Here is a 16,594-nt window from a genome sequence, read left to right as displayed (position 1 = left end):
AATGAAGTGTTAGCTGACACTTTCAAAGACCAATGACCAGGTGTGTCATTTACACTGTGTTAATGAAGTTACCGCTCTGTCACAAATACAGAGCAGATTAGCAATATAGATCAGTTTGCCTTAGTCTTTCAGTTAATTCATTTCAAGGACTTCACATTAAACTTTCACAATAGCTGAAATTTAGGATTATAAAAGAAATTGACTCTAAGGAAGGAAAGCATGCTTCCAGAAAAAGGAAATTACAAGTGAGAATAAATACAAAAAACCATGCAGCAATGGCATTAGCTGAAACCATCCTATATTCCTTAGAGTCCAGAAAGCAAATTTACTTTACAGTTTTCAGGGTATTTAAAAATGTATTTTATAAATGTAAATTTTCTTCATATACTACTTATCTTCATAAATATCTATTTCAGTCACACTTCAGTAATCACAAGACTTCAAGAAGCAATTTTTTTAAATTCCTTGTATTACAAAATTTACATTAAAAGAATTAGTAATACTATCATGTTTACCCAAGACATTAGCACCAGAGATAATGTCTGTTATGAGTGCAAAATGATTATTTTAATTGTGTTGCTTAAACTGTAATATCTTCACATAAAATTACGATGATAAGTATTTGCATCACAACTATTTCAGAATGACGTATATAATCTGATGATTAATATATAGACATTTTAATACAAATTTGCATTTTTTTGGCCACTGCACTGGAATGAGTCGGTTCTGTTGAATTATTCAAAATTATACAGCCACCAACATAGGTTTAAATTTCAGTTACGTGAAATTAGTTTTAAATTAAGTTCTCTAAAATATGTATAGCTCAGTAGAACTTAGTGTGTAAAGTAATAAAACCATACTATTTGAAATGCATTTATCTGTTTCAGAGTTGTGAGGTGACAAAAAAGTCTACATTCCAATTGCATTTTCTTTTTATCACACGAGCTATTTATGTAACACTTGGATTAAGCTGTTTAAACACATACTTAATTTTCAGCATGTTTTAATCCCATTGAAATTGATGGGCTTTAAATATATCCTTGTATATTTTACTGAATATGAATGTCCTTAAAAACATCCTAAAATACAAACATGCTTAAATGCTTTGCTATACTGTGGGTTATGTACTGTATCTCTAGATGTCATCCATAAGATGAGTTTGGGCTAACTAAGTGTTTAGAAAATAAAACTGCAACAGTTCTGTTATGGAGATTTATGAATATCTCCTAATTGTGATGACTGGGCATGAGGTGGGGTGCAGGCAGATTTTCTCACATACTGAGGCCCGAAGCAGATGAATGCCACTGCAGAAGGCAGGTTGTGAGTCTATCTTAGTTGCAGCCAACACCAAGTGTTCTTAAAACAGGCTCTGTTACCCTCCTTAGCCTCTAAGTTCTGTAAGAGGTCCGTGCTGGTCACAGAGCACAGGCTGCTCTGTGAATCCACAGAAATACAACACCACATTGATAAACAGGAGGAAGGTTTTTCAGCAGCTTCTGCATCTGTTCCCCTCCTACTAGCGCATCTCTTACAATTCCCATATTAAGTACTGCAGTAGTGACAGCTTCGGTGTTCAAGGCAAGGCAACCAAGGCAACACAAGGCAAGGGGCAGACCTTAATGTAATATTATAGAATTATATAATCATAGAATCATAGAGTAGTTTGGGTTGGAAGGGGCCTTAATGATCATCCAGTTCCAACCCACTGCCATGGGCAGGGACACCTCCCATCAGACCAGGCTGCCCAAGGCCCCATCCAACCCGGCCTTGAACACATCCAGGGATGGGGCAGCCACAACTTCCCTGGGCAACCTGCTTCAGCACCTCACCACTCTCATCATGAAGAAATTCCTCCTTATGTCCAGTCTGAATCTGCCCCCCTCCAGTTTATAGCCATTGCCCCTAGTCCTGTCACTATATATAAATCAAAAAGACCCATTAACAGAGTGGCGTTCCCTTACAGTTCATGGAGACATCATTGTTAGCAGCTGTAATCACCATCATCGTCAATAACGATTCATTCAAGACTGGCATCTTCATTTAAAGAACGTATTAGAGAAACATATTAGAAATCATTCCTGTCCCTACTGAATTCAACACACTTCTTCTGCAATTAGTGCATGATTTTGCACGGCTATTTTATGTATACTTTCGTTTTTCACACTGTTTAAAATCTGATTCATTCTTATTGAACTATCTTTTCCTCAAGACAACTGTGTGCAGTTTTGTAACATCATGGCAATAGTTAATCACCTTTGCTGCTTCATGCAATTTGGATCTTCTTTGAGTCTGAGCTGACTTTCCTCCAAGAATGATTGTATCTTAAGAAAAAAATTATAATAAGTGACTGTTTCTGGGATCTTATAAAAAAATCTGTATACATTCAGTGACAACAAGGTCATTCTCAGTTTTCATTCTTCCTTGTATTCCTTTACTTTAAATATAAATTAATACCTAAAATGTTCTATCTACGCTGCTGCCCATCTCTGTAACTTTCAAGAGTCTTCTCCTTAGCAGGAAAATCAAGTATTTCTATAATTCTGTAAAATAAAAACCTGCAATATGTGTGTTATACTCAAAGCATATTAAGTAAATATAGACTATGATAGGAAGAAACAGAAATATGGTATAAAGAACATTTAAACCACAGTGTCCTGATGTTAATGACATACCTTTGGAATTAGCTGCTTAGCTGAGTGTATGAGCCATATCCAATTAATCTATACATCTATATTTCTTTTTTCTTTATAGAAAGCAGAGATTGCTGTTGCGCCTCTGACCATCACTTTGGTACGAGAAGAGGTCATTGATTTTTCTAAGCCTTTTATGAGTTTGGGGATATCCATTATGATCAAAAAGCCCCAGAAATCTAAACCAGGAGTGTTTTCCTTCTTGGACCCTTTGGCCTATGAGATCTGGATGTGCATAGTCTTTGCCTACATTGGTGTCAGTGTGGTCCTGTTCCTAGTTAGCAGGTTTAGCCCATATGAGTGGCACACAGAAGAACCAGAGGATGGGAAAGAAGGACCCAGTGACCAGCCTCCCAACGAGTTTGGCATATTCAACAGCCTCTGGTTTTCCCTGGGTGCCTTTATGCAACAAGGATGTGATATTTCCCCGAGGTTTGTGTCAAATCTTTTAAATTTGCATTTTATCTTCAACACTGAAGCATAAAATCTTCCTTCTTTTATTTTCCTGGCAGTGTTTTGAAGTCTATTCTTTAAGAAGCTTTTTCATTTTTTTCTTTCTTTAATATCTATGATAAAGGCAACAGAGAATCTACTTTGAATTGCAGTCATTACTATTGTTTTACATATACATCGATGTGCATAAACCACAAACAGCTCTCAGAAACAGCAGGTACACGCAGGGGCAATTCCACCGAGTTGGCTTCAGAGGAATTCTGTTGTTGCTAAATTAATTCCATTGTATTACAATTATGAAACGCACACTGTCGTGCTGAATTTTTGCCTTGCCTGAATGAATGTCCGATTTCTGTTCCCTGTGAAATTCTTTAGTGCTGCTTCCAGACTATCACTAGCTGTAAGAGAGAGACTATTTGACCATCTGTTTCTGAGAAGCCATGCTATATTGCTAAGCTGTGCCTTACAGAGTGGGTTCCGCAGATGTAATGTATGATCCCAGTCCTGAATTTCTCAGCCTTTTAAGATGTTCTGGAACTGTAGCCTGCAGTAACTCCAAATTCTTAATTAAACATTGTGACCCAGACTTTCAAACTTGAATGCTTCATTTTAGCCATTTACAGTGAGATTTTGAGAGTATTCAGCATTGGCCTAACTGCTATTATTGAAGTTAAAAGCTGACAAAACTGGTACTAAGTCTTGATGTATGTTACTCCTCAACAGCCTTCTCATCAAATTACAGGTATTAAAATGTAAAACATAATTTTTTATTTAAGATAAATATCTATGTTACCACAAAATGCTTGCTTCTTAAAAAAAAAGAAGAATGTGAAAGCAGCTTGTAGAATGTTTGATAAGTTTGGGTGACAGGAACATTTTAATCCTACAGCCAACATAATCCATATACAAAGTCTTTTGTGTCGTATTTTTTTTTAAGAAGAAATAGAGAAAACTACTGATTTGCAGCTACCGTGCTTTACTTTTGTCTCCAAAAAGAGATTACCTAACCATTTTTTTGGACTAAATTTTGCAATGTTAGGCATTTCTTGAAATAATGAGAACACTGAGATTACTGTTTGAGAAAATTCAAACATCTGTATGTGCGTGATATGTATTAATACAGTGGACTCTGTGCTGTAGGCAGTAAGATTGAAAAGAAAAAGCATTTGTTAGTATTTAAAATGCAAATTATCTCCCTCCCATTGACTGTTGCTTAATGATACACATTCAGCAATAATGGTGCCTTCTCTCTTTCTGTCTCTCTCTCTTCATGGCTTATGAGATGGGAAAATGTGCATTATCTTATTCATGTTTAGATCCCTCTCAGGACGCATTGTTGGAGGTGTCTGGTGGTTCTTCACGCTCATCATTATTTCATCCTACACTGCTAACCTCGCTGCTTTCTTGACTGTTGAGCGAATGGTCTCGCCCATAGAAAGTGCAGAAGACCTTGCCAAACAAACCGAAATTGCTTATGGGACACTGGACTCAGGGTCAACCAAAGAGTTCTTCAGAGTAAGTTGGCATGTCCATTCGAGCAGCTGTCACTACGGGCTGCTCTTATAAGACGCTTGGAAGTGTGAAATAATGTTACTTTGCAATTACAGGTAATATAGTTTGTAACACCTGCAATACTTCAGCAATGTTTTTACCCCCACAACAGCCTTTGTTGGAGCTTTTAGTTATTTTAATTTGTGGAAAGCTTATTGACGCTTTCATATTGGGCAAAAGAGGTGCCCTGAGGGATACTGAAGCCAGTGATAATTAAAGCAGCATTGCACTATTGATTCATCTGAAGCTACAGTACTGAAATGATGTGCAGCATCGAAAGCCTATGATGATAATATGGAGTCTTGCAGGTTTTGTTTCTGCTTATGGATTTGGCTGTGTGCATTTTGCTTTAGGGTCTTGAGTGGTGGGCAGGAAATGCATTTTTTAATTTGCTGACTTTCAGATGAATAATAAAGAGAACATATATCTTGAGGGGATGTGGTTGGAGCATTAGGAAATAGCCTAAATAGCCATTCATATGTCTACGCTGTCTGTATTGATTACTTCATTTTCATTTGCTTTCCTGCTTTATTGTAGTCGGTTTGTAATCCTCATCATCTGGCAGCTGGAAAACAGGAAGCCTGGGCAAGGAGTACATAATACACAGTCCCTCCTGCTTTATTTCTTGTCTCTAGCAGATGAAAGTTAAGCCTAGTTGACTGAATGTGTGCGAGTTTAGTGTTTGAACATGGCTCTGCATAAATGCTGTGAGCCAGTAATCCTTTCTTGGAAATTGCACAGTTTAGGAGCGTTGTTTATCTGAAAGGGGCAGTTTAAGAAATTTTCTGAAGAAAGGAAGATGGAGCAATAATTTCTTCTTATTGTCTAATATAAAGGGGACTGTTCTGTGCCAGGTACCCTCGTGCACCTTGACTGTTTTCAGGTTGGCCATACTGAACTCAGTGAATCATTAACAAAATTATGGATAGAATTTGTGAGCTATAGGCAGTATCAGTTAAAGGTATGATGCTGAGTGACCCCCAAAAGGTCTGTAGTGAAATAAACTTTTTATTGCATGAAATATTCCCATAGAAGAACTTACAAATATTTTCTATTAGTTGTAAAAAGATTATGCCTTGTAAGATGTAAATGGCACTTAACCAAGACACAGTACTGAGACTTCACACAATGAACCTGTGCAAGGAGTTTAAGCTAGTTTTCTAGATTTCTTCTGTAGACACTGGAGAAAGAAACACACCCAGGTGCATCCTGTACATAATAACCCTTTAAAGCAATCTTCCTCTTTGCATCAACTATAGAGAGAGTTAAAATTCTCAGGTAGCTATATTTCCTATTTTCTTGAAAAGAGTATGATCCCTCAGTACTCATTATTTTTATTCATGTACGCATGACCCATAGTTTCTTCTTTAGCTCATTTTGTGGAAAGGGAGGTATTTAATTCCAGGTATTTAATTCCAGTTTCAGTTCATCACAAGCTGAGTTGGTAGCCACTATATGTGTGTATGAATAGTTCTTTCAACTAGAATGAAGTGGTGATGATAGTTAAAAACAGAATGGTAAGGACTCGGCAGATTTATTTAATTTTGGATTTATTAACTTGTTGCATTTTCAAAAGTATCCAGTGCTTGCAATGTTTTTTTTTTTGTGATGATGGAAAAATTAATTCCCAAGGAAACAGTAAAGAACAAAGGAATGGGGTTGTTTCCTTAAGAGTTTCAAAATGCTTGTACAAGGTATTTTTTTGAATTAATGAGGTCAGGCCTTTTGACATAAAAACAGTGTTGGTCACAAAAGATTCATGATTCTTTTAAATCATCCTGTAAACACAGGTACCTTTCTGTTTGAAACAATATTTCATGTAAGATCTTTCCTCAAAGACAAGATTCATTGTCTGTCTGTAATGACAGCAATTCTTTCACTTTAATCTCAAAGAGTTAAGAGAAAAAAGAAGGAAAATCAGTGTTCTTTTTATCTATTTTTCCTTTATTTCAAAATACAAAGGAAAACATGAAAAGTAGCTACAAATACTAAATATAGGTGTATATGCAAAATTCGGAGCTTTATCAGGATTTAGAATGCTTTGATCACTTTTTAGAATATTATGCAATTGAGGCCCTGTTATCAAATTATTTCTAATCTCTGCAACAGTGTAGTGATTGTCAATGATATTGTATATGCTACTTCGAAAAACATTTTTCACAAAGCAGGGACAATGAAAAAACATCATTGAATGGCAATATTTGCACGAACACTGTTTGCAAAAGGCATAAATTAAGATTTAGCATGAAACGCTAGCATGAGAAGATTTGTTTGCCAAGACTAACATTTTGTGTGGTTGGAAGCAAACATCGTCACTTTTGGGATTAGACTCCTGTGTAAGTTTTCTGTCAGTGATTACTATCTGGCTGACTATGAGCCTTCAGGGTATTTTCTCATCATTTGATCATTTCTGATTAAAATGCCAGAAACTCTAAACAGCTATTCAGTCTGCTTTAATTCTGTATTTAAAACAGAAAAGGGAAAAAATCATTTTAAATCCAGCATAAAGAAAAAGACAGCATTGATATTATTAACTATTTACCCTTATTATCTATTTTAGACACAATGAGAGCTGCATTTTCTGAGTAACTTGCTCAAGAAGGAAAGAACTTAGTTTTAGCACTCCTGCTTAGAAAAGCTTTTAAAATTATCCTAGCTTGGCTGGCTGCAGGAGAAAGCTGTAATGTTTCCTCGTATAAAAAAAGAGTATCTGTTGGTTTGCTCATCAATTTTTGCTCTGAGCTGACATGTAGAAATTGAATGTCAACAAATGGAGGTTCGGGAGAAGAAAATGTTCTTAGAGAGCAGATACCTTGTTAGACTTCCCGTATTTTTATTTTTTTTTTCACTTGTCAGGCAGAGGAAACTAAATCCTAAACAAAATAGATTTAACTGCAACCATCTCTAATTGATTTAGGGCATTGTTTCCTCTTACTAATAGAGCTAATTTGTGTGTTGTGTGGTTTTAGCTTTGAATGAAGGTTACCTATTACGTGTTTACTTTGTAAAGAATCTGATGATATGGATGTTAATGTGTGAGAAATGATTGGAAGTGAAGGTAGACAAAGGCAAATAAATATTCTTCCTATGCTACCTGATTCATTGCTCCTCTCTTCCAATTATTTTTCTCGCTGTAAATTTGAATCCAGGAAATTACATCAGCAGAAAGCAAAAAGAATGTATGGGTGGCTTAGCTTACACTGTGCTCTGAGCCACTATTATGTCAATGAAAAGTAGCTGTGACTACAGTGCAAGGAGAGGGTGACAAGGCAGGATGTGATTTTGGACATGCACGGGTGTCACTAATTTACATTTTACTATATTTGACAGAAGGATAAAATGATTCAAATAGAAAGCTAAAAAAGCAAGAACAGTTTACGATGCGATATAATAATTTTATTAAACATTTCTGGTTAAATGCCACTTATTTTCAGGTTAGACCTATCTCCCTAAAGAAATATTTTATAAGTAATAATACAATAATTCAGTAATCGGTAAAAAGAAGTGTTTCAGGAAAATTGCTCATAACTATAGAAACACTCAGTTGCTGGCTTTTTAAAGTCATTTTAAACCTAAATAATACCTAGATTATAGGACTGTATATTTTTTAAATAATCTAGGGCCCTTTGTTTCAGGACCTAATAATAATGAATATTTTCCTCGAGTGCTTAGCATAGTGTAGGAATGGGGTCACAGACCAAATCTTGCTTAGCTAGAAACTCCTCTTGATTCAAATAAAAGCTGACTTGAGCATTGGGTTAAAAAGTCCTTTTTGCAGCATGCATAAGAGGAGGCAAGTGCCATCTGTTATTAAATAAAAATGCTGTATAGTGTTCACCTGACACACTGCTGGTTTGCATATATTTATCCCTGTTGCTAGAGGAAGCAAAGGAGTTGTTGAGTGAATCTAATGAGGATGAGAATCTTCTGAACCTGACAGCATTTCCTTTCTTCCTTTCAATGAAAATTTTTGTTTGATTTTATTTTTTACTAAGTTCTATTTTAGCTTAAGTCTTTACTTGTAGTTACATTATGCATTTCCAGACAGGAAAATTTCCAGCTAATGCATGCTAAGCCATGAATTCTTGTACATACTTTGAGCAAGCACATTTCTCAATTACTGACAGGATCAGAGTCTTTAAAATAAATCCACTGATATTGCAGTAAAAACATACCTAATATTTCTATAAGATAAGTGCTCAGAGCATTTTTTTTCCTTTAATAGCATATTTTGTTCAATTTGCTGTTTCCATCCTTTATTGTGAACTAGGTCCTGAAATGTTGTGCGGCCTTTCTGAATGCAAATTGAATGTATTGTGGACTCAGAATTACAAAAGCAGAAGTCTTACTTACGCTATTGTGTTTCTGATGGTGTAAGAAGTTGATGTTAGAGCTGAGAAATGCTTCAAGGTTCAGCTCAGTGTTTGTGGGGAGATTTTTTTATTGTTTCTCTTTCCCATACAGATTTACTGTGGATATCTATTTTGTATGTAATTCTCTAAAACATGCTTTACAACACTTTTACTCTCTGAACTGCCTCTAACTAACAGTAATTTCACATCTTAGCCTTGCAGTTATTTTATTGTGACTGCTAGAGGCTAACTGGGCCTAAAAATATATGATTTTATAGTATTGATACTGTTATTTCTTGTTTCTTTTAAATAATTGTGGAATTCAAAGAAAACCCTTATCCAAGTATGATTTTCCCAACCCAAGTTGTTTGAAAAATTAAGCCTGTTTGATTTTATTTTGAACAGTGCCATTCTGAAATGTTGCAGCAGTCTTTTGTTCTAACTTCTTTCTAATTTTCTCCAGAGATCAAAAATAGCAGTGTATGAAAAGATGTGGACCTACATGAAATCAGCTGAGCCATCAGTGTTCACTAGGACTACTGCAGAGGGAGTAGCTCGTGTCCGCAAATCCAAGGGCAAGTTTGCCTTCCTGCTGGAGTCTACCATGAATGAATACATTGAGCAACGAAAGCCATGTGACACCATGAAAGTGGGAGGAAATCTGGATTCGAAAGGCTATGGCGTAGCCACACCGAAGGGTTCTCCATTAAGGTGGGTGGAATAGTATAACAATATAAAATGTGTTGTTATAGTATTCCACCTTCCCTGATGTCCCTGATATAGCTCTTTTTGTTTTGTGTGTGATCATGGTATGTTATTTTTCTTTTCTTCCATTTCATATTTTTTTTTGATCAACAAAGGTAACCATTTCTAATTGCAATATGGATTTAGCAGCAATAGTTTGCATAACTTTCAAGGCCATATAAAAACCAAACTGGTTGAACACTAGCTACTTGAAGTCAGACTCAATAGAATTAACATCAGCTATTCTATTTCATCAGCTTTTTTTCACCAAAGTCAACCCTTTATAGCAGTATTATGCCTACATTATCTGCATCAATATCTACATCAATAGTATGCCTACATCTTGTTTTGTTTATTGATCTTGGCTGCTAATTTCTGAATAAGAAGCTGCTTGTAACATGCTTTTTTGAAATGTCATCACTTGGAGGCAATTAGTCCTTCATTAAAGAGCTTTTTTGATAAAGCACCTTCTTATTTAGAAAAAAAGTTTGTGTTTCTAGCATTATGCATTTCAGTACTGCCTTCAAACTGACCAGTATTTTCTTTATCATGGTATCCGATGCATTCAGTTAAGTAGGAGAGTTTTTGAATATCAAGCAGAACATCATTTGCTTTTCATTCGAATTGCCAGGGAAAGAGAAGTGGAGGTACTAGTTCTGTGTTAAAATTGGTGGTATTGACCATTGTGTTGTCTTTAAGGCAAACAAAACTTGCCTTTTTTCCTCTGGTAGACTTGCCAGTTTTCTTCAAAACAAAAGAGTAACTCACAGATTGAGGGAGCACAGCCTGTGGAGTCTTACAGCAATAGGACACACACAGGTGGGGGAGAAGGAGCAGCCCACAGAGCAACCAGCACCCCACTTCTCAGGTTTCACCTATGTGCTTATGGTAAGGGGTTACAACTGGCTCTGATGAAGTGGATTTGCAAAGGAGATGAAGCGAGTTGAAAGGAGGAGTTGCGAGAGTGGATGGAGCCATAGCTCTGTGCAGGAAATAGCTATGGAGGTACCTGTCTGCATCCATGACAACAGAGGAGATATCGTTACCACTATGCAGATAACTAGACTTACTCTTAACTCACCAGTTTAACCTGCACAGGCACCACAAACCTCAGTAGCCTTCACTGCATTACACTGATGGGAGTAGGATTATTGTCAGAATCATTTCCATCCACAGCAAAAGGAGATTTGTATGTTTGTATGTGCAAGGGAAAATCAGACCAGTCATTTCAGTGCTTTAATATGATTTCTCAGTCTTTAACAATCAGTACCTCTCAGATTTAAAAACTGTTGCTTGCATTGCTGAAGTAGCCAGACAACATAAGGAGGTGACAAAGGGAAAATGACAACAATAAAGATACTGATTATAAAGAAAAGCCCCTCCAGAACTTACGGAGTTGTTAAAGGTAGAAGGCAGCAGACATAGGAAAGGCTTATCTATTATCTGCATGTATTTTCAAAGAACATATTTTTGTTTAATCTCTCTAATATATTGCTATCTCCTTCTCAGTGTTTCAGACCTAGGTAGGCAGCAGTACAGTTGAGTGAAGAAACTTTCCCAAAGTGAGGGAGTGCCCGTTGCTGACACAATTGTGCTCTACTGTGCCAAACCTAGAGCAAACGTTTTAGAAATCAATTTAGCTGCTGTCATATATATCCTGACAGTGGGGTATTTGCTCTGAGCATGCTTTATGGTGCTCCTTAGTCCCTCTTTCTGTGGAGTAGCCAACACCACCAAGAGCCTGCCTCATGCAAAGAGCACTAGTAGCCAGTAGAAGTTGGTTTGTGTAAAATTTGGGTTTATTTCAGGTTTGTTCAGTTGGCTAGATAAAAATATCTAGGAGTAATGGGGATAAGACATAAAGCATTTAGAAGAAGAAGGGCCTAGTAAGACAGTTGAATAAGAACAGAGAGCACAACCGTGATTATGAGGATCTATTTTAAAAACCTGTTTCTATCTCAGCTAAAGACCAAGCCACTATATGGTTCAGTGAGGCCAAGGTTTGATCTAACTGGGTGTCATCAACTATCACTAGGGTGATGTGATCAAAAGCATTTACTTTTTCACATTCTAACTTCAAGTGTGTTTCAAAAACGGGAATAGGAGAAATCCTACCCAACCGGAAAATTGGACCAAATCTTCTTTCAAGCTGTCTTGACTGGCTGTCCATGCCCATGCTTTTCCCGAGCCTTTCTTTCACACGTGCTAAGCTACTTTTTCTCCTTTTACCCCATTCCCCCTTCAGCCCCAGTGACAAACCTCAGGCAACATATCAGTGCTGCTTACCTATTAAAAATATTAAGCAACACAATGTTCTGGACAAAAATAAAGAACAAGCAATACCTCACATTCCTACCACCTCTTCCATCTTATGTCCATAGACAGAAGAGGGGGAAAGCTTCCTACTGCTGTGCTTTTGAACAGCTGGAAATTTTGACTGCATGCTTCAGTATTTTCTGAATTGTTTGAAACTGTAGAATATGCTGGTTTTGCTGTTTTGACTGCATCCCACGTGGTAGCATTTTTTCTTACTGATCAGATGACTTATGTAACTGTTGCCTGCACAGATAATTGCAAATATTGAACATGCAGTTTGAAGTCCATGAAGGGCAAACTGGCTAAGTTCATTACATAAATTAGTCAAAAGAAATAATTTGCTATGGGAGTTGTAAATTCTCTGTTTTATTTAATAATCATAATTTCCTATTTAAGCTATGTGTAGGCTACAAATTACTTGATGTAGTTCATAACTAATTGCAAGTAGCAAGATAAATGTTAAACATTCACACTCTATTCTTGGACTCTTTAGGACTAGGGAAAAATATCAATTTTTTCAAATGAATTATTCATATCAAATTATTCACTAAACTCTTCGAACACCTATTTCACTAGAGATATTTTAGTCTTAATCCTCCTCCTACTTACGATGGTTATAAATCAGGAGATTTTCACTGAAAGTGTAAGAACAGCTGCATAAAATTGATGTGAGTGTATGGAGAATGAGACCATATATTTTCACACATGGCAATGACAGAAAGTGTGGTAATCTAAGTCAGGCTTCTTCTTGTAGCAAAGGAATAGCGATGGTTCCATGCCATCACATCACCTGGTTCATGTTCATTACAGAGCACGTATCCATCACTTCGCTCATGCAGTTGAAATCCACCTGTCAGAGTGATCCAGGGACTGGTCTCTCTGTTGCTCATGACCCTACACATGAGCAGTGTAGTGGATTTTAATTTGAAACTCCTCCTTATTGGATTCCATGCTACGTTCCTGCAGTGTTCAACCAGTACCTATTGGCTAATTGGAACGATTTATTCTCAGTGCTGGTGCAGTATTAGGATTCATGCATATCACTGGATGGAGGAGAATGGGAAATGCTTGATGTGTGTTTCTTTTATGCCCAATGGGCAGTGCCACATTGCACATCATGTGTGTCTCCTTCCTTCCCTCCTTTTCAGTGGTATTCATTTCTATATAATGTTTTAAAAGACTGACGTGTTTGAGAAGGAATATGGGATTGAGGGCAAAGGCACTCATCACAACAAAGATTGAGTTTCTCTCATGGCACTACCCAGCTCTCCTTACTGTTTTCTCCTCCTACCACGGTAGGTATCCTTCCAAAACTACTGTGCAGTAACCAGTGTGAATTAATGAGTTTTTTTCTTCAAAGGTTGTGTTTTCAAAGGTGGTTAAGAGAGTGCTGTTTGTCTGCTTAGAAAGACTTGTCTTAGTAAATGTGTTGTTGTTAGAAGACACTTTCATGGCCAGACTTCTGGTCATGGTGGATCTCCCCTGGCTTGTCTGCCTTGCCACTTGCAGTGGTCTGTGAGGGCAGCAGCTGGAGATGTTGCACTCTGCGAATCCTGTACCTTGCATGCCTCCGCATTTCTGTTTTAGATATGTCAGCATCATAAACAAATTTGAATAGCGGTGAACATGATGGAGTTCTTCACTCTAAGAGGTAATTAAAAAGAAGTAGGGGCAATATTGTCTTAAAGGTGCGCTAAAAGTTTCTTCTGCTTTTTTGTACCTTGAGGCTGTTTGATGCCAAGGTGAATTACGGGTTGAGCTAAAATATAAGGAATTGTCGTCATCATTTCTGTGACTGTTTTGACTAAGGACACTTGGCTGTCATGTCCTGCAGCAGACAGTATGCAGCACGGATGAGTGAAACCTGCTCATGTCACAAGTGTCTGGATGAGAGTGGCAAGGTTAGATCTAGTCAGATTAAAAAAAACAACTTGTAACTAGATGTGTTGATGTATTTTAGAGAGTTGCTGATGAAATCCAGAGCTATATTTATTTCCTACTATTGCAATTACAGTTAATGTTTATAGATATGAATTTGAGATACTATATTTCATCATCAAGTTTCTTTCTTTTGTCCTGTTTGACATTAGGAGGAATTGTTTGTGTTCTGGGGAGGAAGGAGGAAAGGGCCACGTGGTGATTGCCTCTGGTTCTTTGCAGTATGACAACTGGTGACATGAACTGACTTTTTACACTGGCTAAGGACTGGTTCTTTATCCATTCTTTACTGTGTTTCTATTAACATGAGGTGGGAAATCTAGGAAGTGTGTCAGTGAAGCAGGTGATGCAGATATAATTTGCTGATCATTCTAGCACCTTGTGCGAGGTACAAAGTACATTGTGAGTGAATATATGGATTTTAGTTTCCATCACTTGCAAGGGAGGAGAGCCCTCGAGTGCTCGGAATGCAAAAGGCATCCCAAGGGTGCCCTGTCACTATCTTATGGGTTTGCCTGTTTTATGTAATTGTGTTATACCTGGAAGATATTTACCCTAAAAGTGAGGGATCTGTGGTGGAGGGATCTTTTTTTCAACAAAACCTGTGAGTTTATGTGAATAAGGTAAAGATCTGTTATGAAGGGAGCTTGTATGTGTGGGCTTTATAAACTACCATCTTGATCTTGGTAAATTCAAATAGTCCTTGTTTTCCTGAGGTAAACCTTTGTTTCAGTGTGGTACTACAGCTGACAATGTTAGCTTTGTGTTTCAAGGATGTATCCAGCATGGTCCCTTACTTAAAAAATACAGTGTTGAAGGAAAACTTGTTTTGGTAACACATGCATGCTAACACAAAATATTAGCAGACCTTATATAGGATGGAATACACCCTATTTTATTTTTTCATGTGTTTTTCATTGACCTGAAATGAGCTTGGGAAAATAAGGGTAAATTTGATAGTATAATTTCTTCCAATGGGACCATTAAACTTTTCATTAAGTTCCGTCCTTGATGTTTTTGCAGATAAGAGTTTAAGGAGCTTATTGTGGAAGGAATTCCCAGATCATCAATCACTGTCAGAGCTGTTTATTTGAACTTAATACATTATACTGAGATATGCTCCAGTTCTTCTTTTACCTTAGTTTATAGATAAGTGAAGTGACAAGTAACACCAAGCTCTGTGGGAGAAGAATCATAGTCATTACATAGTTATCACCTACAAGCATAGATAGATTTTTTTCCACCAAAACGTCTTACATTCTCTGGTTTTGTATTTTTTTATAAAATTTGATTTGTGTGTACAAGAAAGACTGTGGTATTCAAAGATTCCCTCTGAGTTAGAGCAAAACTAGGAAAGAACGTTTGAGCTGACCACCCAAATTACTTAGAGTCAAAATTTGTTTACTATAGAGGAGTTCTTTGACTATTGCTTTTCAAAGATTTTGTACTGTGGAAATCCATGAATCTTCACAAAAAAAAAAAAATAGAATTTTCCCATGAGTGAAGCTTCCTTGTGCAAATTGTGCTGTATTGTAAAGTAAGCATTTCCCTGCACTCCTTGCCAATGTACCTTATATTGTACAGTTTTCAAAGGAATTCATAGATGGATTTGGTTTTTAACTGATATCATTTATGTGGCAGTTCCAGCTTGTGGTCTTCCTGTGCATTTGAGCTGCGTTGTTTACTCAATGGTTTCTAGAGAGGTATAGAAATAGGGAAAGCTAGCATACATCTGGGTCATTGTGGTGAGGTCTGTGCCCTGCGTGCTTTTGAGCACTGTTCTAACAATTCAGAGAGAATCAGAGAATCATAGAGTAGTTTGGGTTGGAAGGGACCTTAAAGATCATCCCGTTTCAACGGTCCTTGCCATGGGCAGGGACGCCTCCCACCAAACCAGGTTGCTCAAGGTCCATCCAACCTGGCCTCACTACCCTTATTGTGAAGAAATGTATACTTCATTTGCTGGCTAGCTGTCCTCCAGCTGGCAACACAGGCATCCAAAGACTTCTCCAGAGCATTCTGAATACAAGCGACCTTCACAGTGAGGAGAGATGCAGAGGAAGAGTTTCAATCTTTATTTACATTTCTCTTCTGCCAGAATAGCTGGTCTTGCCCAGAGTCAGCATGTTACCCATAGAGGAATTTAGCAAAGCACTAACAGAGCTACAAACTAGTGTTATTTATGTTTCAAGTAAAGACATAGAGCCAACCGGTGAATAACAGACGTTTGAGGATAAAAATGAGTGATGTGAAATCACTGAGTTTGACCACTGTTCTTTTAAAGCATGGGGCAGTGCAGAAAATAAAAATCCCTGCATAGTTATGAGGTGGTCTGGTGATATTTGCAAGAACAGGATTTTACAAGAACAGGAGTTTCGCTTACCAAGGTTTTACAAGGTCATGTCTTTCTTTGATACAAAATAATCTGAAAATTGGAATGTGATCTATATCATTGTATACATACTGTAAACATTATCATGTTTGACTGATGGTGTAGATCATACTCATGGCACTGCATAATATTCTTCCCTTCACTTCAGGCATAAC

General features: G+C 37.1%; 1 protein-coding gene across 8 annotated transcripts in view; it reads left to right on the top strand.

Moving 5' to 3' along the window:
* GRIA4 (glutamate ionotropic receptor AMPA type subunit 4) overlaps nucleotides 1-16,594 on the top strand; it is a 239,829-nt gene that overhangs the window by 185,410 nt on the left and 37,825 nt on the right. For all 8 annotated transcript variants that reach the window (XR_011339722.1, XM_069883475.1, XM_069883476.1 and 5 more), the window contains exons 11-13: nucleotides 2,755-3,125; nucleotides 4,463-4,661; nucleotides 9,513-9,760. Coding sequence is in view for 7 of the 8 variants with exons in the window: in XM_069883475.1 (XP_069739576.1) it covers nucleotides 2,755-3,125; nucleotides 4,463-4,661; nucleotides 9,513-9,760 (818 nt within the window). In the remaining variant the exon portion in view is untranslated. The remainder of the gene's footprint in view (nucleotides 1-2,754; nucleotides 3,126-4,462; nucleotides 4,662-9,512; nucleotides 9,761-16,594) is intronic.

The sequence above is a fragment of the Phaenicophaeus curvirostris genome, chromosome 1, assembly GCF_032191515.1.
Source record: "Phaenicophaeus curvirostris isolate KB17595 chromosome 1, BPBGC_Pcur_1.0, whole genome shotgun sequence".
Classification (NCBI taxonomy): Eukaryota; Metazoa; Chordata; class Aves; order Cuculiformes; family Cuculidae; genus Phaenicophaeus; species Phaenicophaeus curvirostris.
The sequence above is the reverse complement of the archived record's forward strand: the minus strand, read 5'-3'. Positions and strand labels throughout refer to the sequence as shown.